This window comes from Tinamus guttatus, unplaced genomic scaffold (assembly GCF_059628265.1).
Source record: "Tinamus guttatus ecotype Peru unplaced genomic scaffold, ASM5962826v1 Tinamus_guttatus_pri_ptg000307l, whole genome shotgun sequence".
In the NCBI taxonomy this organism is placed as follows: Eukaryota; Metazoa; Chordata; class Aves; order Tinamiformes; family Tinamidae; genus Tinamus; species Tinamus guttatus.
In genome coordinates this window covers 711,998-736,512 of record NW_028288841.1, presented here as the reverse complement: position 1 = coordinate 736,512, position 24,515 = coordinate 711,998, and the positions used below count along the sequence as shown (strand labels likewise).

The window sequence follows — 24,515 nt, the reverse complement described above, 5'->3', positions numbered from 1 at the left end:
TTGCAGAGCTGAAAGCAGACGGAGTATTAGGACTAAATATACCCATGAAGAGCAACAGTAACCTAACAAGGTCTTGCATTCTAGTGCTCATACACTTCAGCCTAACATACAAGATTCCTACCACTGAAATTTGTATCTTGAAGGCATGTCACCTGAGGTCAAACAACTCTGAATGTTAACAACAAGGTCTTTAGATTACTTCAAAGTATATGGTCGAGACAGGAGTCTAGTGCATGAACTGCACTGCTTGTCACTGCATCCAATTTGTGCCACCTTGCCTCACCTGGATATACAATCAAGTAAAACAAAACGCATCAAAACAAATCAGTAAGTGTAAACTGTAGGCAAGAATCATTCGGCTATACATTTGCCCTCTGTCCAGGGCATTTAGACAAGACACTGGAGACTAAAAGTTAGCTTTAATTTGTGCAACTTCATTTCCTTCAGAAGTTCAGTCATCTGACTGGACGACGAGATCTCCCACCCTTGCATGGCAGTCATCAGTTGCAGCTCACCTCAGAATAAGGTTCCGAGCCGGAACGTCACAAAAGCACCTTAGTGCAATTCCAAGCAAAGCTGGGATTTACAGTCCGAGTTTTCCCTGCTGCTATACTGTTTCCATTTGCAACACTATTTACTCAGGAAGCCTTAAAAAGGCACCTCTCCTAGCTGCAGTACAGACAGTGGTCCTGATGCAAATGTTTATTTTGCCCAAAAGTGGTTGGATGTACTGGGGCTTCCACAGAGCCAAGTGTGTACAATATGAAAACAGATAAAACAGCAGGTTTAACCTCAGCAGCCCCGTTGACTGATATCTTGTCCTGAAGATTTTGTAATATCCAGTGTAGTGAATACCTGTAAGATATCAAAATAACAACTTATTTCCTGTTGCTGTGTACTGTCATCTACATGGCTGCATCTATTAAGCCTTTTCTTGTAGAGCAACAGCACTAGGTTTCTATGAATGGCGGCAATGGAATACAGGATGGAGTGCACAGCTAACAAACATTTTATACAAGTAACCTGTAGCTAGAAGTTGAATAAATCTCATTATGAAATACAACCTTCTATTCTTTACTTGCACCTAGGCATTCACCTTCAAAGCTGGAATTAAATGAAGTTTGTCCTCCCTTACCTCTGCACACGTTGGATGGATGCCAATTGTTTCATCGAGTAATTCTTTTGTGATACCACATTTTATTGCAGCAGCAAAACCTTGGGTAACTTCACCAGCATTAGGTCCAAGAACATGGAAACCTATGACACGGTTCTTTAAGAAACATGAGAACAGAACAGGAGTTAGTTCAGAGTAGAAGCAGATCAATTCCTGAAGAGCATTTGTTAAACTCTCATGACACTTAAAATTACATGCTATTCAATACGGTCAATAGCACAGTCCACAAAAACGCTACTCAAAGAAGGTAGTTCTATCATTCATTTTAATCCTGAATATCAGGACAAAACAAGTATGTAACAGAGAAAAGAGTTATAAAATCACTGGAAAAGGACTGTAATTCAAAAGATGGGATCTAAAATAAACAGATTTTCTCAGTTACTTTGCAAGATAGGATACAAATTCCTTGTAATACAAGGATTTAAAGACTGTATGACTATCTACCGTACATCCCCTTTCCTCTCCTACGTTGGGGGAAGGAAAAAAAAAATAAAAACCCACAACAACAAAACTAAGTTTCATAGAAACCTAAAGCCAGTCCATTCCTCCACTACGATCCTTCCATATAAAGTAATTCTTCTGTTGAATGCCAAAAAAAAAAAAAAAAACACACACACACACACACTCCCCAAAGCACCTCCATCCTTTTCCTCAGGAGTTCACCTAACCCTTTCCTGAGGGCTGCAGAGAATAGGCTCACTTCCTCTTAGTTTAAGCACCATATTCTTCCATTCTGTCATCCCTTCCCTCCAAAAGTCATTTTGACACCAAAAATCATCCTGTGCTATCTGTCCTCCCAGACAGCGTCTGGGGTAGTTACTGGACAGCATCAGCACACACTTTTGCAACAAGAACACCTTCTGCTAGAAATTCCTGTTTCACCTCACTGAGTTTCTAGGACCAGCAACATTTTCAAAGTTTCTGCTGAACATACAAAGCCGCACACTATAAAAGGCAAAACTCACAAGGTAACTACTTAGCACCTACTTAGAAGAAAAAAATCTGGAGGTTTTCTTCATAAGCCTGTTTTGAGGAACTCGAGATGAAATTTTGATATTATAAAAAGCTAGTATTTGCTCAGACAATTAGTGTTCCCTCAATTATTTAAACCTCTGAAAGCAAATATTTAATATTTAATTATGTTAACAAAATACACAGAACTGACTTCAGGCAGGTCAGAATCTTTTTAGCCTTTTGCTTAGTCTAAAATCTTTATTTTCGGAATATACTGAGCAAATCTGATTTCTTACTCACATTGTCATTCTTGTTGCAGATTATCTTTGCATAACAAGTATTGTTGTCTCTTCCTGGCACTGTCCATTCAAGCGGCCAAAACAAACTGTGATAAACCTGGAAGATGACAAGGAAAGTGCATTAGGATTTGATAAAGTATTCAGTCTAATATAATACTCATATTTTAATTTATCTTTACAAACAGAGAGTTTAAAATTTAACCTGCTTCACTTTCACAATGTATTCTAGACAGGATCAGTGATTTTTCTCCCCCTGCCCCAAGCAGTCATTCCTTCAAAACTTAGTAGTAGTAGAAACTTGAGTTTGACTCAGAACAAGTATTCTCAATTTAAAGACTTGGTCCCACTTGGTCATTTGTGCCTCACTTTGGAATGACTTTCCTTCTGATTTTTTTTTCCTCTCTCTCCTTACAGCTGTAGTGGTATTGACTGAAACTCCTCTACTTTTGATGCTAATTTCTAGCTTCTGTATTACTCCAAGACACCTTCATTAGTGCTGTTTAGATGCCCTATGTTTAACTCCTCTTGTTCTTCATATAGACCTGGCATTGTTTAGCTTCTGCTATTATTTGTTTTGTAGAATGCTTAAATTCATAATATCTAGATATTAGTCTTGTGTTCCTACTGAAGAGCTCTTCTTGCTGCACATAAAAATCTTAAAATGCCATGTCTTAAAGTTGTAGCTGTTTTAATCAAGTGGGAAATAAATAACCCCAAGATTCTGTTATAGCCATACAAAAAACTTTTCTTCATTACAATAAGAGATACACACCATTTCTGCCTGAGTTTAGCTCCCTGAATTCAAATGCTTCTTGGCAGCATGCTAATAGCCACACAAAAAAATTCTAGTAAAGTGCTCCTAAACTTCCAGGGGATGAAAAGTCTTTCGGCCAAATGACAACACTTCACTACTTCCACAAAGACCTGTTCAGCTAATCTTGTTTTAACACTACATTCTGAGTCTACTAGAGAGGCTTTAGAATAAATAAAGCCGTAAGTTAAACAAGCCTTCAGTGTTCTCACCTCCAAGTTTTGCTTTCCGTATTGTTCTACGGCTCTCTCTTCAGCTAATCCACAGCTGCCGTACTCTAAAGGAGTAAACACTGTCGTTGGTACATTGATATAGTCACACTAAAAATAAAAATACAAATCCATATTTAGATTGTGCAAGTTCTGTACAATACATTTTAGAAAGGATAAGTTTTATTAGCTAACACTTTACAAAACACACACAGCTTTGTTTTCTGTGTCTATAGTTGTACCAACAAATCGACTCCTGTGAGCTACTTCTATTCTGAAGCAAGAAACAAAAAAATATTGTATGCCCAGAGCTTTACCTTTGTAGAGCCACCACCATAAAGTCTTCGGGCTAGCAGTTTTCCTGCTTGAATGGCAACTGGAGTAAGTTCAAGTTTTCCTTCCAAGATATCACCAATAGCGTAAACATAAGGCACATTGGTTTGTTCTTCATCATTTACAGGTACTTTCCCATTCCTTTAAGTAAACAAGAAAGATTTCAGTATCATCACTTTCCTCAGAGCTCAGCAGAAACCAAATGAGAGATGCTCTGCTACAAATAAGTTATTTTCAGCTAGAGAGTGTATTTTAATTAAGTGTGCTTATGCTTCTCTTCAAGAAGTTATTCAGGCCATTTACCTTTGCCTCCTGCAAATTAGAAATTCTGTATTCAGTGGACCAGTTTCGTCCCCAGCAATAGTGCAAGTCTGATGACAAGGAAGTTAAGCATATTTGGATGTTTACTAAACTTTCAGCATAATTGGATCCCTTACTTGGCATCACACACAAGTTTAAAAAGGTTGATTTATTTGTTAGCTACTGCAGTCTAGCCGTGATTCTTCCCTCTCCTGAACTACGTGATCCTGACTCTCTCTTTGCACTAGTCTTAACACTCTGACACCTGAGAGAAGAGAAACTTGCTCTCTGTAAGCAAGTAGTTTGCTGCTTCTTTAGATCCCCAGACTGCTAGTCACATGAGTTCCAGGGCTAGGGCATCATTTGAAGCTTTAAGAGCCTACTAAAAATACTGAAAAGTCATCTCACAGATTTACTGATCTGCTTGTTGAACCACAAATTTGAGCTCACTTACACAGAACAACCTTCAGTAAGTGCTGAAATCTGCACACTCATAAAACCAGAGAGCAAGCTAAAATTAAGGCAGGGAATGAATAAAGCCTTGGATTCAAGGGAATTTTTAACCTGTAGTTTCTAAGCAAATGAAGTTAATAATTGCACTCACTCATTTCTCAGAGGTTTCAGAGGCTCTAAAGGTTTATTGAATTGCTCATTGTAATAGTAGAGATTTAAAAAACACCAGTATCACTGTTAGAAAGAGGTACAGAATAATCCAAATAAGTAGTCTGGAAGATGAGCAATACTCACTTCTCATTGATTTTGACGCCAATTGTCTCTAAACCAATATTTCTGGTACATGCATCACGACCAATGGCTATTAAAACCTAAAAAAATAAAGTTACATGCAATAATTTTATGCAAGAAAGTGTTAGGCTGATCACCCTCTTCTTGCTTTTTATTAGAAAAAACTTAAAAGCATATGGTTTAAATGACTTCCCTAAAAGCTTTCAGGAATAAAAGACACAATGGTATGTTTAACTTGTTTGATCACAGAATCATTATGGTTGGAAGACACCTTCAAGATAATTGAGTCCAACCGTAAGCCCTTCAACATTGTGTCTGTTAAATCATGTCCATAAGTGTCTCAAATGATAAAAAAAATTGCAACATTAATATCAGAAGAGAAACAGAAACATCACATGAACTAAATTCCAATTCAAAACTGGCAAAATGAATATTCAAACTTTCCACAATTTTTCTAGCAGTAAACTTTTGGTACATGAACAATTTGTAAAGCAAAGCCTCCCTTTACTTTTCCCCTGAATATCTCTTAAAATACTTCAACACATTTTCATAGCACCGCCTATACCCACAGATCTAATCCAGGAATGCTTACAGTGTTATATTCTCCTTCCAAAATGTCTGAGCCCTCAGTTGACTTCGCTGTCACCTTCAATCTTCCAGGCATGCCTTCCTCCAGCTTTTCAACCTGAATACATAATACAATCTTAGTTTTAAACAGCACAGCCCACTAGTATCAGCACTTTAAATCTTGACCTAACAATTTGATCTTTTGGCAATATAAAAAGTTTAGCCTCAAAAAGCATTTGCATCCCACATGAGCTATTCTAACGTGCATATTCTATTCTATAGAATATATTCCATAATTGTACATTCTATAATATTCTATACTCTAACAAATAAGGTTATGTTGTGTAGAAAGAAGGAAAGTACTTGCCTTAGAAGGTACAAACTTTCTGATGAACTTTACACCGTGTGTTTCCATGTGGGCACCTACTCTTTCTGCCATTTCCTGGTCAAATCCCCGAAGGAGGATGGACCGCACCATCACCGTGACATCCAGCCCGAGCCCAGCAAGAAATCCTGCACACTCTAGGGCCACGTAGGAAGCACCCACAACTAGAGTCTTGCCAGGGCAGTAAGGCAGGGAGAAGAGGTCATCACTGAAAAGACAAGACAAGTTGCAAGGTTCTTCCAACACCCATTTGTTTGACGTTCAGTCTATAATGCCTTTTCATCTTACCTGGTAATGCAGTATTCTTTATCTCCAGGGATACCCATATATCGAGGCCTTTCTCCTGTGGCCAGTACAAAAGTCTCTGCTGTGTGATAGGTTACTTGTCCTTTCCGATTAGTTGCCTATTATATAAACACAGTTAAGAAAGTCTTTATCATCAGAAATAGGCTTAACGACAAATGAAGACCTGCGTAATCTTAATTAAGAATTTAAGGCTTGTTGGCATGGTTAAGAATTAACAGGCTGCTTGAAGTAAAGCCTACTGCACTTAGAGAAGCCAGGCAGATCACTGAGGAGCATTGACAATGCATCTCTCCCAAAACTTGATCTTCATTTTCACTTTAAATTACTTGACAATACATATAAAAGGAATTCTTCCTCTTCTCCAATTCATAAGATAATTCAAGTTGAAAGGGACCTTAGGAAGTCACCTAGTCCAAACTGTGGCTGATTTTTTTTCTACTTCAGTTGTAGACCAAGGACACTACTAAGTGCATGACCTGTACACCTGGTCGCTACAACATTAAGAAAGATAAGGTAAGTAGCACATAATCCCTCCTTACTGCCATGCCCTTGGTTTGAAACACATGCAGCTCAGTCTCCGTAAACTTAACACCAAAAGCAGACAATTGTACTCACTGAGCTACCAAAGTTTTATTCTATGAACACTCTTAAGTTAACCTTTCACTTACTGCAAGATCATCAGCACGTGTTTTGTCTTGCAAAACAGGTAATTGAATTCTTATGCTGATACAGCATAAGCTCCAGCACTCTTATGCAAGTGCTTTACCTGAGTTTATTTCTATAGTCTTTGCGTTTCAGTATTAAGAGTTTCCAAGGTTTTACAGCTTCTTTTCTTTGCTGGTTTTCCTGGCTTAGGCTGTTGACCTCAGTCATGAAGCAAGCAGCCGAGACTACACCGCAATCTACTGACAAGACGTGAGTTTCCAGATGCCCATGTTTCTTCTACATAACAGTTACTAGGTTTGCAAACAGTTACAGTACTAAAATGTAGTATTAATCTGAATCATAACTTGTTTGAGATCACAGAATCACAAAATGGTTGAGGTTGGAAGGGACCTCTAGAAATCACCTAGTCCAACCCTCCTGCTCAAGCAGGGACACTTAGAGATAACATTTTAACTTAAGCTGAAGTGACAATTTCAGGATGAAGCCTTTTCCTTGTTAGGTTTCAAAAGGTAGCCTTAGAATTTTTAAGCTCTCTCCGCCCCACTACATAAGAAGTTTTAAACACAGTACATACCTTTATTTTGTGTGGTTCAACAAATTCTCCATAGGAATTCATGTATGTAACAGATTTCTCTCTTAGGGATACTCGATAGCCCCAGTTTAGAGAACCTATGTAGTTTTGAATTGCTTCTACCATGATCTCCCAGTTGTGTTTAACTGAAACAAACCATTGGTTTCACAGTTAAGAAAATTAAATTGCAGCAAACTCCTCAAAGAATCTTAAGTCTTATTAATTATATGGCATGCTAAGTAGCCATAATTAGCATCAGCAATAAGGACATGTATTAAAATCTTGTGCTGCTATATTCACCTAAGTTAGTATGACCTGAAATTGTAAAGTCAATTCTAGATGTTCTTTAATTCAGTTAATATAGAGAACAAAACAATTAACTTTCAATCCTAAAAGGTTTCAATGACTCAAGAGGGAGGAATCCTTCTGATTCACTTAAAGTTACTGATCCCTGCATTTATTATACTAGTGTCTAAACAAAAATTATCTTCAGCTCAGTCTCATGCAGCACCCTGCCTTGCTGTCCTCTGCATTCCTACTAACCTTGTTCCTCATACTGCCAGCCGTATTTCCTTGAATCTTGGAGTGCCTGCCCCAGAAGCGCTGCTTGGTGCATTAGTTTCTTAGGAATGCAACCTACATTTACACAAGTGCCACCAAGTCCTAAGAAGGAAAAAACCCAATATTACCAGCATGAACAGGATATTTACACTTCTCTTATTGTGCACTTTGTTTGTCAGCCGTTTCACTCAGCGATGACTTCCTTAGTCATATTCTCAACTCTCAACTGTAGCACTAAAAGTCAGACAGCAGCTGTCTATATGTCTGTGCACACCTCATCCTTCCATAACATACATCCATCTGTTCTAAAGGAAGCCAAGATCAACTATGCACAAAATAGAGCTAAACAAACTGAAAAGTTAAAAAACAAAAATAAACAAAAAACCCACCTACAATAAAATAAGGAAACCCGCAAACACAAGAACATGAACAAAGAAACACAATCTGGCCACTTTCTGATTAGAAAGTGCACAGACTTAGAATAAGATTTCAAAATAATTGAGATATGTTAGCAATGTACAAAAGAGAAGCAACTCTTTAGAGGAATATGCAAGATAATGTCCTTTATTAACCATCCTCCAGAATGATAGAAACTCCATTTCAATATCCAGCAATACAAATCTATAACACATAATTCACTATGTATCATTGGTACTCAAATACTATAAATAACAAATTAATGGAAGCTTACCCCATGAAGTACCCAGAGGTGTTGGAACAACATAATCCAACACCAGTACTTTCTTTCCTAGGACAGCAGCTTCCTGTAAGAGAGACAAGTAAACATTACTAAAATTTTCTTTGACCAAAAAATGCCTGTCTTCTCATTTATCATGATTACAATCATGATTGTGATTCATTTCACACTAATAGGAGGTTCTTCTGCTAGTCAGTCTTTACCATTTGGCTCTTCTACCTCATCTGCTTAAAAAACACCACACAAATTCCTCAAAAAGCTTGTATTTTTCTAAAAATTCAATGCATACCTATTTTCACTGGTGCATCCATAAGAAAATATGCTGCCAAAAGCCATGATCTGAATATGGGCTTATCAGCCTGTTATCGTCCACTACTTGACACACACAAAAAAACCCCACAAAATTTTAGGCTTTTAATTCTCCCTCTCTCTTAGGAAGCAGAACTGACCTGGTATGTTCAGCCATAATAGAAAACGACACTAATAAACTGAAGAGCTTTGTGGAGGACCCACAAGGTGGTCAGAGGGCTGAAGTACAAGATATACGAGAAAGTACTGAGGGAACTTGGCTTTATTGTTTTTTTTTCCCCCCTCTCCTCTTTCTCTTGCAGTGACTGAGCACTGGAATGGTTTGTCCAGACAGGCTGTGGAGTCTCCATCCTTGGAGCTATTCAAAAGCTGTCTGGCAGGGTTCTGGGCAGCTGCTTTAGGTAACCCTGCTTGAGTTGCAGGGTCCCTGCAGGTGAGCTGAACTAGATGCTCTCGAAGTTGCTTGCAGCATGAACAGTTGAGCAGTTCTGTGACTCCTGACGGTCTGGTACTTAACCATTGAGCTTACAACTCATAGTGCCACAAGGCACTATTAGGAAAGGAATCTGAAACATTCCGAGACTGCCTAAAACTAAGCCTCTCTGATAAAGTACAGCTTTGGTCACTTGAAGCAGTCATGGATCAAAGGGAAGGAAGGTTCAATTTAGTTATTACAGTATTGGCTTACTCAGCTTGGTTATTACAGTATTTTCTCAGGAACAGGAAAGCTTTCCATATTTCTCCTCAGTCTAAAGACAATCAAGTTCCTATCTCTGCAATGTCCAGTGAACACATGTTAAGATACAGACAGTTCTGGCTGCAAGAATGAGAACTTTGACCTTCTCCCACTGCCTGGAACAGTGGGCTCTGACATCCCAGTCTGCCTTTCACCTAGTGAAAGTTGCATACTTAACTGTATTGTTGTACAGTAATTATTGAGGTTGTGACAGCAACCTAATCTGTAAACCAATGGTTAGAACACTAGGTTTAGAGGTGGGAAGTGTGTTCAAATCCTTAATGCAGAAGCGAAAACAATGAGCATCTCAGGTCCTGAGGCACTTTGAACAATAGTTAACTGTGACAGAAGTACACCATCTGTTACCACTTCTCCTTGTAGCTGATTCACTAGAGGTAAAGAGTCAGTTCCTTGACAGTAGAGCTGAATATGCTCCATTATAGAAAAAAATTGGTTCTCCAGGATCCTAAATAAACAGGAGAACTTCAAGAGTTGCCTGATTTTTTTCCAGATTATTGCATGGAAATATTCAAGTGCCCAAATGCTACACATGAAGCAGAGATACTTGAAAAGCCTTTGGATCCACCCTTAGCCAGAAATGTACATCTGACTGGGAACTAGTCAGAAACCGGTCCAGAGTTTCACAGACATTACTCTTAGACAATTATTTATTTATTAACCAGCAAGTAGAACAGCAATAATCAAACTAGAGACTATTTTATACTATTGTGGCTAATGCAGAGAAACTGAGGTTTTATATGCAGCCTATTATTGAATGTAAAATTCACGTCATACCTTGGAACAAGCAAGTCCACCAGAGCCACCACCAATAATAATCAGGTCATAGTCATAGGGTTCTGCACCTTTGCTGTCCCCAAGAAGTTTCTGCAGTGATCCATTCTGGTAAGCCTGTTTAAAAAAATATCAAATTAATACAGATATCTGATGATCCCCACTTCGAGTCATTATTTAACTGTTTCTAAAGTCAAAAGCTCTGAGCAGCCTGATCTAGCTGAGCCTGCTTTGCAGGAGAGCCTAGACTAGACTACTTCCAGAGGTCTCTCTTAATCTAAATTATTCTGAGATTCTGAAGTTCAAAGTTCTAGAAAAGATTCAAAAGTGTTACTCATTTTGCTTGCAAAATAGTCCTTATGCCCCCAAAACATAGTTATGATCAAACTGCAAATTCAGAAGGCTACTGATGGCCTATTTCCTCAATTCCATGGCTCGTATTTAGGGCCACAAAATTTTTCTGAGAATGCTCTGGAAGTTTTGGAGGTTGCCTGCTTTGATGTAAGTTCAAGAAGAAAATAAAATATAATTACATATTTGTAATAGAAAACTTAATCTGTATGTTTTCATCCCAATAATTTAACTTACTAACAAATGAGGAAGTTGAGTTGCATGACAAGTATCTTGATCCAAAAAAACAAAACAAACACTCAAACCCCCCACCATAGCTTTGTCTACACCCAACTGATGCTTAAAGAGTAGTTACCTGAAAAGTTGAATCGCATCCACCTACATGTTTCCCATTCACAAATACATTAGGAACTGTCCTCTGATTTGTTAGCTCTACCAATACTTGCTGAATACTGGCTCCATCATCTAGGAATATATATAAAAAAGATACATTATAGAACAATTTTCAGAGACCTTTTAAGGCAAGCTGAAACCCACACACTGTAAGCCCACCTTGAAAACAGTTTTATTTTAAACACCACATTTGTAGAGAATCACATTCGCAGACTAAAAATTACTTCTGAAAAGAACACACTCCAAATCCAATAAATAAAGTAGTGCTTTAAGCAAAAACCCTACAGCTTGGTGTTAACTTTGTCATTAAGCCTAGTCACCATATTCCCTGGATTCTTATTAGAGCTTCTGCCTGCCAATATGACACTTAGTATGACAAGAATTCTTGTCCTGATCATGCAGACAGCTTTTCTTTCAACTTGTTTAGCTTTGGCATAAGTTCTCTGCCAAGGTTTGCCAGTGCACACAAACTTGCCCAGAAGCCTTGTGCTATGAGAATTTGGATGCATAGAGGAAGAACTAACTTTCGCTTACCCAGATGCTAACTTATACACTTTCTGTCCCCACCACATGGTCTTCAACGTTCTAGTTTTAGAAACACACCTGACTTGACTTGTCCTTCAAACCACTAACATCTCCAGGTTCAATAGGCTCAATTTGGATTTCATAGCAGTAGTATAACAGGAGTGAAAACCTTTGGGCTGTGCATAATATATAAATTAAACTAACCATAACTCAAGTTAAGTTTTTATATAATAAAAATAAGTAAGATAATATGCTTTGGATCATTAAATAAGTGCATGTTTCCAAACACTACCTAATCTCAAATACTTGAAAAGCAAAGGAAAGGCATTAGTAAAAATGTTTAAGTGCAAAAAAAGCTGGATCAGAAGTTGGAGCTCATAATTAAGAACTTGCCACCGGTGCAAGAAGATGAGTTTGAGGATTATGCTAGAAAGCACTTTTTCTTAAAATTAGATACATTATGCACATGAATCCATAATGAAGAGTATGCACATCAGAACTAGAGCATTATGGGTAAAAAAGAAAAAAAATAGCATTCGCAACAATCAAGATATTGGAATTTACCCTTTCTTCCAAAGACTCAGCAACTTCGCTTATGAAGGTCACTCGCATACTTGGTCAAACATTAACAATTCACTTAGTGCCACAAAAGACTTAACTGTTAGGAGAAACAGAGCTAGACTACAGACTTTTCCCTGAAAGACGGGAAGTCAAATGTCTCTCACATCCTTTATCAGTTGATTTGTGCAGGAGTCAAAGCCTTCAGTTATGATAAAAACATTCTGTTTTAAATCCATACTAAAGTCTAATTAGTATTTTATCTATGGGTATAATATATTTAAAATAACCTCCAGGTAATTCAAGATAGCCTTAGAGTCACCCAGTTTTAGCTACACTAAGCAGTAGCTTATAGACTGTATTTTCTACTTACCAGTTATATCAAGTTCCAAAGCATAGTACTCTACACCCAAGGAATGGAAGAGTTCTTTTACCTATAACAAAAATGAATATGATTTTTCTGTACACAAGCAGATCTCCAGTGAAAAGTTTTCACAAATTTAAGGTATAGTATGTATTGCTGAAGGCAAAAATTGTTTGTTGGATGTTCTTAAATAGATAAGTTTTAAGTCACAGTGAAAATGTCAATTACAAAAGATACTTGCTTTGAGTCTGGTAATGGTACACTCTAGAACTAGTTTTAGAAGAGGAACTGTATGAATTCAACACAACAGCAACTAACTCATTTACTGGCACTGAAGCTGTGAACTGCCCTTGCAGTTGGCCAATAACATTTTCCACAGAACTGCTACTATAACAGTTGGCAGCATTTATTCCTTGTAAAGCAATGGGCAAAATCTGTTTTTGTTTATAGTTGTCTTATTGATCAGAAAGCAGTTGTAGCAAGAAGCAGTGAATAGTGCCTCTGCAGAAAAAGATAGAGTAGACACTAAATGTCTGTGTGATGGACCCTCTTGCCAGCATGGAGTCTGAAAATAAAACAATTAAAGCTGTTCCCAGTTCAGAAGAAAACCCTTTATCTTTCACAACCAGCTTTCCCAATTAACTTCGTATTTATCGACAGAACTTCACTAAGAACAAGTTGAGTTGATCAGTACGCTTTGAAATTTTCAACACATGACAGAGTGTTTTTATGCTGCTGGGATCTATGCTGTTACTATGCCAAAAAATGGGTACTTCAGTGCCTTCTATTGGACTCTCACTTTATTCAAAGACAAAGCTGCTATATCTGCTACCACCTACCTGGCAATTTTATTTCCAGATCACAGAGCATCTGTAATATAATAATCTCTGCTTGTGCAACTGATAGCATTAGTTTTATAACTATAGAATAATTTAAAGTGGGAAGGACTGACTGGTCCAACACCTTGCACAAAGCAGAGCAAAGGAAAAGAACATGTATCAAAACATGCACACTCAAGAAAGGACAAGTTTAAGACAATGCATTTAGGCATTTTTTATTCTCTGCTGCAGATGTAGAATAGGAGAAAAAAGGCAATTTACTGCAGCCCTGTGAGAAACAGCTTTCATACTTTACATGAATACTGCATGGTTGTGTTAGAGCTGAAACTGAAATAAAGTAGTGACAGGTATATATGATGAGAGTTATGAAATCTTCAACATAGCAGAGCAAGAACAGATGACAAGTTCAGAAAAGAAAATGATCAGTGTGGGTAAAAAAGATGGTATATAGTAATCATGAATAACATTCAGAAAGTAAACAGAAAATGATTTTGGAGAAATGGTGAGCCAGAGCAAACAATAAATGAAGTTACCAGAAAAAAAAATTAAAAAGCCTTCACATAACATACAAATTATTATCACCTGACATCTCAGAGAAAAAATTACATTGAAATCAAAGTGCTATTAGAGCAACTAGTAAGAGCAGAGCCCATTGATAACTTTTAACTCAGTAACACTCATCCCAGTAACATCCTCAAACTATCCTCAGTTAACAGTAACATCCTCAACCCATAAATTCCTGAGGAAGACTGTTGGAGAAGAACAATGGCATTCTAGGAAATATTCTCCTTTTCCTCCAAAAAGTTTCTCAAACAAGTGTCAGGATACTAGGCTACAAGGTCACTGATCCAGACACTTATGTCTCTTTTGATGAATGCAATGGCCCTTATTTACCTACTAAACTTTTCCAGCTTTCGCAACAAAAGGTAAACACTAGAAGGTTCTCCAGTTAGTAATGGTGGAAAACTACTTTGGAACAGAGAAACTGCTCTACTGCTTTAGAAAACCCTTTCTGGACATGCTTTCTACTGTTCAGGTAGCTAGGTAGGTTCATAAACTTCCTATGGTCAATATATGCTCCCTGTCTGATGTTTTGCCTATCAGCTAACATTCTGCAATACCTACAGATCAATTGACTGACACGTCATTATTCATCCCAGTGGATACAGAGTGTACAAATGAGAGCAAATCATAAGACTAATCAAAACCTTCTGTGCAACCACTGTTGTTACTGTTAAAATAACTTTTACACTGTTCAGACTTGGCACTTCTTTACGTTAAGAAATAAAGTGCTTTCTTTATGCATTTCTATTTTACTCAACATTAGTCGTCTTGGGGTAGTAAGAACAGTAAAAACAGTTAAGATAAACTATGGCAAGAAAGTTATTCTAACACCACTTCCTACTACTGCTTTGCTAAAGCAATTGAACAATAAATTGCCTTTGTAGAAGAACTGCTTAGTCATACCAGCTTACCTGAATTAACAGAATCATCTACTGAATTCATTTAGAGAATTTACCTGCACTATTCTTCTTCTGCAGGAAAGCACAGTATTAAATTTTCCTAGCACAGCTAGGTGCTTTTGAAATTCTTCCCCACGCCTCAAATGAGGTTGTGCTAGGGCTGAGGGTACTCTGCACAACTGCTAAAATATCATCAGCTTTTCAACTAATCCTACCAAAAGTGCTCAGCTAACCATCGTCCATGGTGAAAGGCAGAGAGAGAGCATACTCTGTAACTATCTTAGAGCTCAAAGTTATGCGGTTATGGGATAAGCACGGAGTGCAACTACACTTTCAAATTATATGTACTTCATTAATTCCACCAGCTGAGGCCCGTTAGCAAGAATATTGTGTTACCCAGTGCTCTCACTCCTTCCACTGTTTTCTAAGCCTTTGGGAGGAGGGAGAGAAACATTAATACTCAAACTGTTGCAGATATTTCGGTGTGCTTTGTCACTTGATCTCTCACGCATGGCTTTTCTCTGCTTCACAAACTTTAATCCTCCTTTTGCAACATGCTGCTGCTTCTACATGCTTTCTTCATCATATATTACCTTTCTCTCCTGTCCCAAAAAGGAAAGTAAGACAAGGAAACCTTCCCATAAGGGCAGTTATTTTTTTTTTCCTCTTCTAAATTTAGCACCTGCTCCTTATTAAAGATTCATATAGGGCCTATGAACTCTTCCTCTTAGAAATGTCTCTCTTGAGTTCACCTACTCCAGGTACTTGCTCTTATTTTCAAAGCATTCAAAATAATATTCCTCAGAGCTTACTGTTTCCAATAAGTGAATAATCCTTTCTAACAGAAAACTCTGAAAAAAATCAGGAAAATATTAATGCAGAATCTAACTAGTAGACTACAATTAAAACTATTTTCCCTAAGCTCTGTGTGTTATTCTAGCTCCTCTGCAACAACTGCACACCATGAACAGAGAGAATAGGTTATAAGCTTAAAAAAGTTACTATTCAGTGTATGCTCTCAACAAAAAAATGGACTAAATGCCATACATGTCAACAGCAGACAGATCGTGACAACTAACATCACACAGAGCAATACAGAGGAGCACAACACTAAGGTCTGCTTCTCAGCGGGCCGCTTTATAGTCCATCAACATTAAAAGAAATTACCATTTCTGTTAGCTGGACTATACTCGAGATCCCAATTCTCTAAACTTCTATTGATAAGTAAGCAAATTTTAGAAGGATACGGACTGCTTCTTATGCTTTAACTATTTGCCAAAACATCCTTAGAGAGCAGGCACTGGCTTGGCTCACCTGCTCATGAAGAAGAGTTTTCTCCCCAAAAACTCAATTTAGTTAAGAATTTAGTTCTATTTTACTCACACGTTTTCTACAGCAGTGTCAGAGCACCTGCCCCCTTCCTTACTGAAACAGTGTCTAACCCACACAGGAGGGCAGCTCTAAGTATTTTCCTGGTTTTAAGTTCCATTTAAGAATACCACAACTCTATCCCACAGTTCCAATTGTGTTTTTTCCCCGCCAGAGCCACATCCTCTTTGCAAACACACAGGAATCACAATGCCCGCAGACATATGCCCAGACTCTGCGATTACAGAGCACTGATAACCAAGACCCTGCTTTTGCTTAATGTCACTGGCTCACCAGTTTCAGCTGCTCCATGAGGAACTAAAATCTAGACAGACAGACAAACCCAATCAGAGCTGAAAAGACTTTTTTTCTCCTCTTGTCCTAAGTCAAACTTATTTTTCCAAAGTGTTATGGCTACAACTTAGAATAATTTTCTTGTTATTTAGCCAGCCTTTGGCCTCAAATTTCAAAAACAACAGAGAGGGTAACTCACAATCTTCTCAGTACTTTGCCCAAGTTGGTCATCATCAGGTGCTGGCACTTTGAAGGGGACGGCACGACGGGCAGCACCCCGACCTCCAGGGCACAGAAGCAGCCGGCAGGGCGAGCACCCAGCAATTGCCAGGGACCTTCTTTTGGGGCCTCGTCTCTTTCTAAGACCAATAAGGGGCTTTTCCAAGGGAATTTCGCATCCTGGTGACGTCCCCTTCAATCCCAGCCGCCCTGCGGCGCCTTCAGGGCAAGTCCTCGCCCGGGGGCCCGGCCAGGCCTCCCGCCGAGAGGCCCTTCCGCCGCCGCCCCCTCCTCTCTCCCCGGGACCAGCGGGAGCGCCGCGGAGCGGGCAGCACAGGGGGGAAAGATCCGCCGGCCGCCGCGGCGGGGACCCCTCACCTTGTTGCAGTAGGGGCAGTAGCTCTTGCTGAAGATCATGACGCGGTGGGAGCCGATGAGGGTCCGCACGCGGAGCTTCAGCCCGTCCCAGTCCGGGAGCTGCGTCTGGTTGGGCGGCGGCATCGCGGCGGGGGGCGCGGGGGAAGCGGCGTCGTCGTCGTCGCCCTCCGCCTCAGCCGCCCGCGCTCCCTCCCCACACGCGCAGCGGCCGCGCGCGCCCAACGCCCGCACTGACCCGCCCCGCCCCCCTCCTTCCGGAGCGGGAAAGGCTCGACCAACCTACACACAGTAGGAGGGGGGAGGGAATGGAATGCAAAGAGCGCGGCCCGCCCTTTTTTTCCACCTCACCCGCTTTGAATCGAGTTAAAACAGTCGTTAAATTCTATACGCAAGAGGAGAGGCGTTAATATGTAACAAAGCGTGGCTTAAAAAGGGAGAAAGTTGCACTCTTTAAAGCACCCCCTCCGCCGGAGGGGCGCTTGGAATAGCCCCAGAAGGGAGGGGGCGGTGCGCGGGGAAGGCGCATGCGCAGTGGGGCGGGCGGGAAGGCGGGCGTGGGGCCGCCTCCCGTGTGGGCGCGCGGGGGGATCCGGGGGGCCCAGGGGGGCGCGCAGGGCCTGGCGCCGGCCCCGGGCTCCGCACCGGCCCTTGCCCTCCCTGCGTGGTGCTGTTAAAATGAAGGCGAAGTCCCCTCAAGGAGCCGCCGGGGCCCCCAGCTCCAGGTGTGGCAAAAACGCCCCCCGAGGGTGTTTCTGTCACCTATAAATGGGGGTAAAACCCGCGGGGGAAGCGCCCCGCGTGTGTCCACCGGCCAAGGGGCCCTGGGTGCCCGGGAGGCGTGAGGAGGGCTCCGAGGCCGCAGTGATGTTGAAACATCCTCTACAATAAAGTGCATTAAGGCTTCAAAGCAAATCAGCAGAGATTATGGAAATATATTTACCTTTTTACATCGTATTGGGAAGTATCTGGTGCTGCTTGTTGCTGGTTGCTGATCACTGGTTATATTTCTTGTTTCTGAGAACACAGTAATTCCCAGGACTGAGCGGATGGGGACTTGGTCCTGAACAGTGCAAAGAGCCTAAGTCAGGGCACTGAGCGAGAGAAAGGCTACCCGGTTATTCCCCTGCTTTGGTGGGGTTTGAGGAATATATTGCACCAAAATCCCAAGAAACCACACATCTCCCTGCAAAATGAACCAGCATTTACCAAGGGCAACAACAGCTTTCTGTAAACAGCCATAAGGGGTTGCCCTGCGTTAGCAACAACAGCTTTCTATAAACAATCATAAGGGGTTGCCCCGCTTTTATCATCTAAAGACTTTTGCTTACTCTGTCAAACTGTGCAAGCCTCCAAGTGATAGTTGTTTTCTAAAGGTGGGGAAACCAAGGCACAGAGACAGCCAAAGAGATTTACCGAGGTCTGACGGAATATTTGTAACCTAGCATGTAATAAAGTGTAGTGCTCCAGCCCACGCCTTGCCACAGATCAGGCCTGCTGCTATTTACTAATGCTAAAAATAATCATGTATAAAAGCAGTAATGGTGCCAGTGATGAAAATGGGCCTGGTGGGAGGCAACTGAGTCAGCTTGTTTAATTCCTTTTTGTTCCCATATATTACTGGTGTTCGTTACCCAGTGAGCTTGAAAAATCATGTATTGCATATTGTAATGTTGACAATGAAAAAGTTCTAGACTGAGAGTGTTTTTATCCTCCCTGCAGAGAAAAACAAATCTTTCTTAAGTCCCGCGGCCTCCATTTCAATATCAGCATGTAGATGAACAGATAAAATACCTGTGGCCTCCAAGTTTTGACCTAACATGCCAGAACCAGAATCATCCACCATATATTGCTCACAATTCAACCAAAACTGCTTATTTCCTTCCTACCTTTGGCTATTTTTTCTCTGTCCTTCTCAGGCTCCTATAACTCCTGGGGAAACACTGTTACCCCTATTATTCTTATAATAATTGTAAAGCATTGTAATGCAGCATTGTGGTATACTGGGCATGGCTTTGGCCTGAGCTTGCTTTCCTCAAAGCTGCAGTGGAAGAGCCAGCAGGCAGATACGGTCTTGCCTTGCTGGCAATTTCTGTTGCTTGTTTAGAAAAAAAAAAAGGGGAAGGACTGTTCTTTTGGGAAAGAAAATTTTGCTCAGTTCTAGAGAGGAGATGGGACCAACACCTTCGTGTCTGCCCCATATATCTCAAGGGCTTTTGGTAGCCCTGATAACTGTTAACAATATAGGTCCTACACCTTTCTTCTGTTCTGTTTTTTTCTCTCAAGAGTATTAATTCAGATTCAGCTCTCAAGATTATGCTCTTTAGGTGTGCTGTGGGAGGATGCTTGTAATTCCCTCTGGGATGCAGACTTTGGACAGCCATTCTGCTCGCTAGCAGAATAAAGCTTTATTCAATAAGGCTTAAGCTTGTTTGAACTGCAGCTTTCTGGAAGGCCATTCTGCAGCTAGAGAGTGAGTTTAGAGGATGCTTGTAAACTTACCCACCTTCCACATGAAAGGCCTTGGTGTGTTTTCTCTAATATAAACGAACAGAATAAAAATGCCTAGTCCCACCAAGACACTCCTCTTCACTTTGGTCTGAAGATTAATAAAAGCCAAACCACATAAAACAGGTGTTAATTATGTAGCGTAACATGCCAGAGGAAGGCATTGAGGTTGAACACTGGTAAGGGAGATTTAAGGACAGGACAGAACAGAAGGGGCAAGTCAATGGTAGAGAAGAACCAGGGAACTCTTTAAGTACTGGAGTGTGAAAAGCTTTAGCCATCTCTTGGGTCTAAAATAAAATTCACCACTCTCTTCAGTTTGCTCTCATTGCTCAGGTACATTTAAGTGAGACTTGTGAGCCTTGACGCTGCTGGAGAGAGTCAGTTTAACAGCGAAGAATGACCTGAGAGCTCCCCTTTCCGCCAGGTCCCTTTTATTTCCTGACTGTCCTCCTAGCAGGGCACAGGAAAGGAGATAGCAGGAGTTTTCTCCATCTTTTTCTTCTACCTGGCATCCTTCATGGAGTGGCATTCCCTAAGGTTGCTCCCTCTTTTATATCTCCAGAATGCTGTAACATAATTAGGAAGGAACAGAGAATGTGTTTAAACATCAAGGAAGGTGAAAAAACCCCTAAGCCCTAAGCTATGGCTCCCAGCTTTTCATGAAGATCAAGTAAGAGGTTGGTGTTCTTCAGAATACGTAACTGACTGACCTTAAACTACTGCAGAAATCAGTCATGTGCCAGGAGACAGCCGACGTCTTTAGTCGTGATAATGGGTCCACCTTTCATCAGCGCTAATGATGGAGAGGCTGAGCCGTGCTGGAGGCTGTCAGAAACCTAATTTGATAGCCAGTCATTTGAGTGACATGAAAATTGCTCGCAGCTCAGATTAGTGTCCGTGGCAAATGAGGTCAAAAGCCTTCTGGCACGTTCACAGCTTTTGGCAGCATTAAGTAAATTACCGTCAGCTCCAACACCGGACGCACGTAATAACCCCGCGCTCCAAGCCTGAGCTTGGCAGTGTTTTCCAGATCACAGGGGACTTTGCTTGGGGAGGAAAAGAGGAGAACGTAGGAAGGAAAAATTGGTCCTTTTTCACCTGAGAAAGAGGAAGATAAACTCTTCAGCTGCAACACTCTCCACACAGGGTAGGGTATAGCGGTAACTTCTTTTAGCAGTGGTAGTGCTAAAATACCGCGAGTGTGCACACAGCAGAGGGCAATCACATCATCATCCTAAAAATGCAACATCCCAACTGGGAAAGCTTTCCTGGCGGCAGCAGAGCATTGGAATGTGACCTGGGCATTAGCTGCTGGTAAGAAGTCAATGGGGGGAGCTCCAGACCTGCCAGGAATTACTTTTCTTCAAAGTCTTCAGTAAATAGTGGGAAGCTGTTTTGCACTCTTTTAAAGGGCGTCAGAAACAAGGCAGTTAAAAAGAAATACAAAGAGTTGGGACCTGCAGTTGTTAATGATGTACACAGCTATTTTTTCCATGCAAAACTCATAGAGTTCTTTTAAGTCTGGTTTTGCAAACCATCTGCTGGCTTGTGCATGCAAATGAGAGGTGGCTGCATATTAGCTTTCCTGTAGACATCATTTTGGTGGTCTTGTCCTTCAAAATTTGTCCCCAGGAGTCGGCTGAATTGCGTCTTTTCTAATCTCACCCGTCACACTTTCCGTCTGAGGTATATGATTAGTGTCCCTTGAATAATGACTAATTTTGATTAATATCATTATTATAGTGTTAAGGTGAGCATGAGGCTTTCTGAATGCGTCATGGTTAGACTGAAAGCACCCTGGCTAGGAGAACATCTCCTCCCGTATGTGTAGGGCACAAGGTTGATTTATGATGTTGTATAAATTTTATAACAAACAGTAGTATAGGGAATGCCAGATCATCTTCCTCAGCTGCAGTGAGAGCAAAAGCAATGGAGCTCTCGGGCTCCAAGGATTTGTGCGGGTCAAGCTCTAAGTCATAGAGATTCAGTCTGGGTCTAAACCTGCTAAAATGGGCTAAATGCTGCAATCAAGGAGCCTTTCTAGAGGTAACAGAAAGGGCTGGTGCTCAGCTGCTTTACAGGATGAGCCTTTTACTTGTCTGTTTTAAAGAACTGCATGGTGTCCATCTGCCATGCACCAAAGTCACCTTTCCATGCTAAATTTCTTACAGGAAATTTCTTTTCTTAAAAGAAGAAGGAAAAGATATGTAGAAAAAAAAGGATAGAAAAGCCTTTAATCTTTTTGAATGCAAGAACTTGGCTGTATTTCTAAGCAAAACTAGTTCCTTTAAGTAGTTGGATACTGCACATTTCCCAGGAGAGTATTTTAATGCTTTTTTCTTTTTTTCCCTTTTAATTTTAGTGCGATAGCTTCATTGCAGTGGCAATGCAAGTGTCCTGGCACGGCTCTATTCCCACCTGCCTCTCTCCCTTGCAGTGAAATCTGTCGTGTCTTCATCTGCCCACTCTGACTGTGCCATTTTGTACTGGGGAGACAGTGAGAAGCATCACAGGTTAACATTTCGGATAGGGAATATGCAGATGTTTCCTACAGTTTCTCTAGCCAGACCAATTTATTTTATCCTGCAGCTGCACAGGAATGCTCAGCGGGGAGGTCAGATAATAAATTCAAAAGCACAGATTTCTGCATTGCCTTTTGTCATAGATTTATTAATAAGTGTGTCTCTTAGACTCTATTTACATATTTTTTCCTTTAGGTAATTAAATACTGTGCTGAACAGAGCAGGGAATCTCCGAATCTCCCAGTTTTTCATCCTCAGGATAACTGTAGCAGAGAGAACTTTCCGTGGAGCCGGATTCCCACCCGCTTTGCAGTCGCCCTCTCAGTTTTGCCTTCGTCCTGTGCACAAACGGGCTGGACATCTTTGAATCCTCGCTGTGTGAGTTTTGCCCTGTGTCCCTTTGCTTCACAAATACTTTGCTCATCGGAATAGCGGCAGATGTCAAAGGAAGCCCTCGTTTTAGGATTTCCTCTTGGTCCAGGCCGGTGCGTTGCTCCTTTTTAACGGCTGCTGCTGACAAGGATGAGCTGATGGCTGAATTTGTGAACCCGTCCATGGTTTCACATCTGCTAGCAGGGCAGTTCCTTCAGTAGCAACAGGCCCACCTGAAAAGCTCTCACTTCTGCCTTCTCCTGGGTGGTGATCTCAAGGAATCGTCTTTCTTGTGGTTATTTGGTGCTTCCAGGCCTGGCTGGGACCAAGGAAGATGGAGAAAACACAAGAGAAGAGAGTGTGGAAAGGACAAGAAGCAACAGAACCTGCATCTTCTAGAAGGGGAGAAATGGATGAAGCTCAAATTTCAGGAAAGGATCAAGTAAACCCATGGTTGTACTGGAATGATGGCCGTGCTAGACAAGAGCATATCCCGCACACAAACTCAGATTATTGTCAAATCCCAGGATTTTATTTCGTGTCTCTCACTTTTTGTGTCTTGCTTAAAGCAGTGATGGGGAGAGAAACTCAAACTTTCTTTAAGCTTTTGGCAAAATATTCCCAAACACTAGCATGCGACCAGGCCTGAACATGGTCTTTTGGACGGTCTCAAAATGGGTTTAAAAATATCTTAAAGTCCTAATGCTTGTGCAGTCGCTGGAGTCCTTGTGTGCAGAGGTACCTTACATTTCTGTGATTATTCACAGAGTATCTGTCTAATTTTAAATTATTGACTTTATCATAGGTGAAACTGTGGAAGGAAACCGTAGTGCTGCTCAGCGAAGACCTCAAATCCAAATCAAAGCAGATGCATTTATTGATTTTAATTAACCGAACCCAAAGCGATAGTAGTCGAACTAGGAATTGCTCGAGTTGGCCTCCAGATTTCCCCGGGCTGCCTTGTGTTTGTCCTTCATTCCCCAGTAATCCACGGACATCCCAGTCCTGTTGAATGCCAACACCTAACGCTGCAGGCAGAATGAGGAGCAGAATGATGGAAATTGCCTCTTTCCCGGCCACCTTCCTGCCTTGCCGGGCGCCGCTGGCAGCCGGCCCCGTTTGGTGCCGTTTGGGGCGCTCCGGTTGCCCCGAGGCTGCTCCCTGCACATCCTGCGTTTTGTTCACGTGGTTCTGAGGATTTGTCACAGGAGGCTGCGGTGGGAACGGTGGGAACGGTGGAGGGCCAAAGCAAGGATGAGCAGTTCCTTAACTTACAGGATCTCCTTCTCTGGAGATCTTCCAAACCCGCTTGGACGCAGTCCTGTGCCACGTGCTCTAGGTGACCCTGTGTGTGCAGGGGGTTGGACTAGATGACCTCGAGAGGTCCCTGCCAACCTTGAGCATTCCATGATTCTATGATTGCCTTGGAAGCTCCGCTTGGAGCAGAGGGAAGGCCGAGCTCCGGTGCAGAACTGCTAGCACTTCGGCACTCCTTGATTTTTCAATTACTTTTGCTCTTCCTCATACGGAATCCATTTTGTTATTGTGCCTTCTTTCTGGCTAAAGTGTTTTATGTAGCACCTTGGGTGTTACCGAGTCACTGATAAGTGCTAGCAAACCAGCTGCTTATCTCCATTTAACCCGGAGGAGAGGCTGCAGAGCGCGGCGGCTCCCTCTCCTCCTCTTCCTTCTCCAACCCTCATTTCAATCTGTCGGAGGAAGATGCAGCAGAGGGCAGTGTGTTGTTAGGTTTCAGGGCAGCGTTCACGGAATTATATCGTATGTCTGAGAGTAGCCTCATTCTGATGCCTGTAGAACTAAATAACAGAATATTAAAAGCACTTCGGCTGGATGTGTTTTAGGATTTAGGAAGCAGTCTTTTTTTTAATGCAGTAAGGATTTGGCCTTGCTAATTTTTAGAGTATCAGGGAAGTGCAAGCATCACAA

General features: G+C 41.2%; 1 protein-coding gene across 1 annotated transcript; it reads right to left on the bottom strand.

The window, feature by feature from the left end:
* Positions 1–349: 349 nt before the first annotated feature.
* TXNRD3 (thioredoxin reductase 3) lies at positions 350–17,301 on the bottom strand. Its single transcript, XM_088528180.1, has 16 exons — positions 17,167–17,301; positions 12,615–12,675; positions 11,121–11,230; positions 10,418–10,531; positions 8,572–8,644; positions 7,863–7,982; positions 7,323–7,465; positions 6,065–6,180; positions 5,759–5,984; positions 5,417–5,509; positions 4,828–4,904; positions 3,765–3,921; positions 3,451–3,558; positions 2,429–2,524; positions 1,136–1,270; positions 350–855 (listed from the first exon to the last, which is right to left on the bottom strand). The coding sequence occupies exons 1-16, from the start codon at positions 17,287–17,289 to the stop codon at positions 787–789; spliced, it is 1,821 nt and encodes a 606-aa protein (XP_088384306.1). The 5' UTR covers positions 17,290–17,301; the 3' UTR covers positions 350–786.
* Between the last annotated feature and the right edge of the window lie 7,214 nt (positions 17,302–24,515).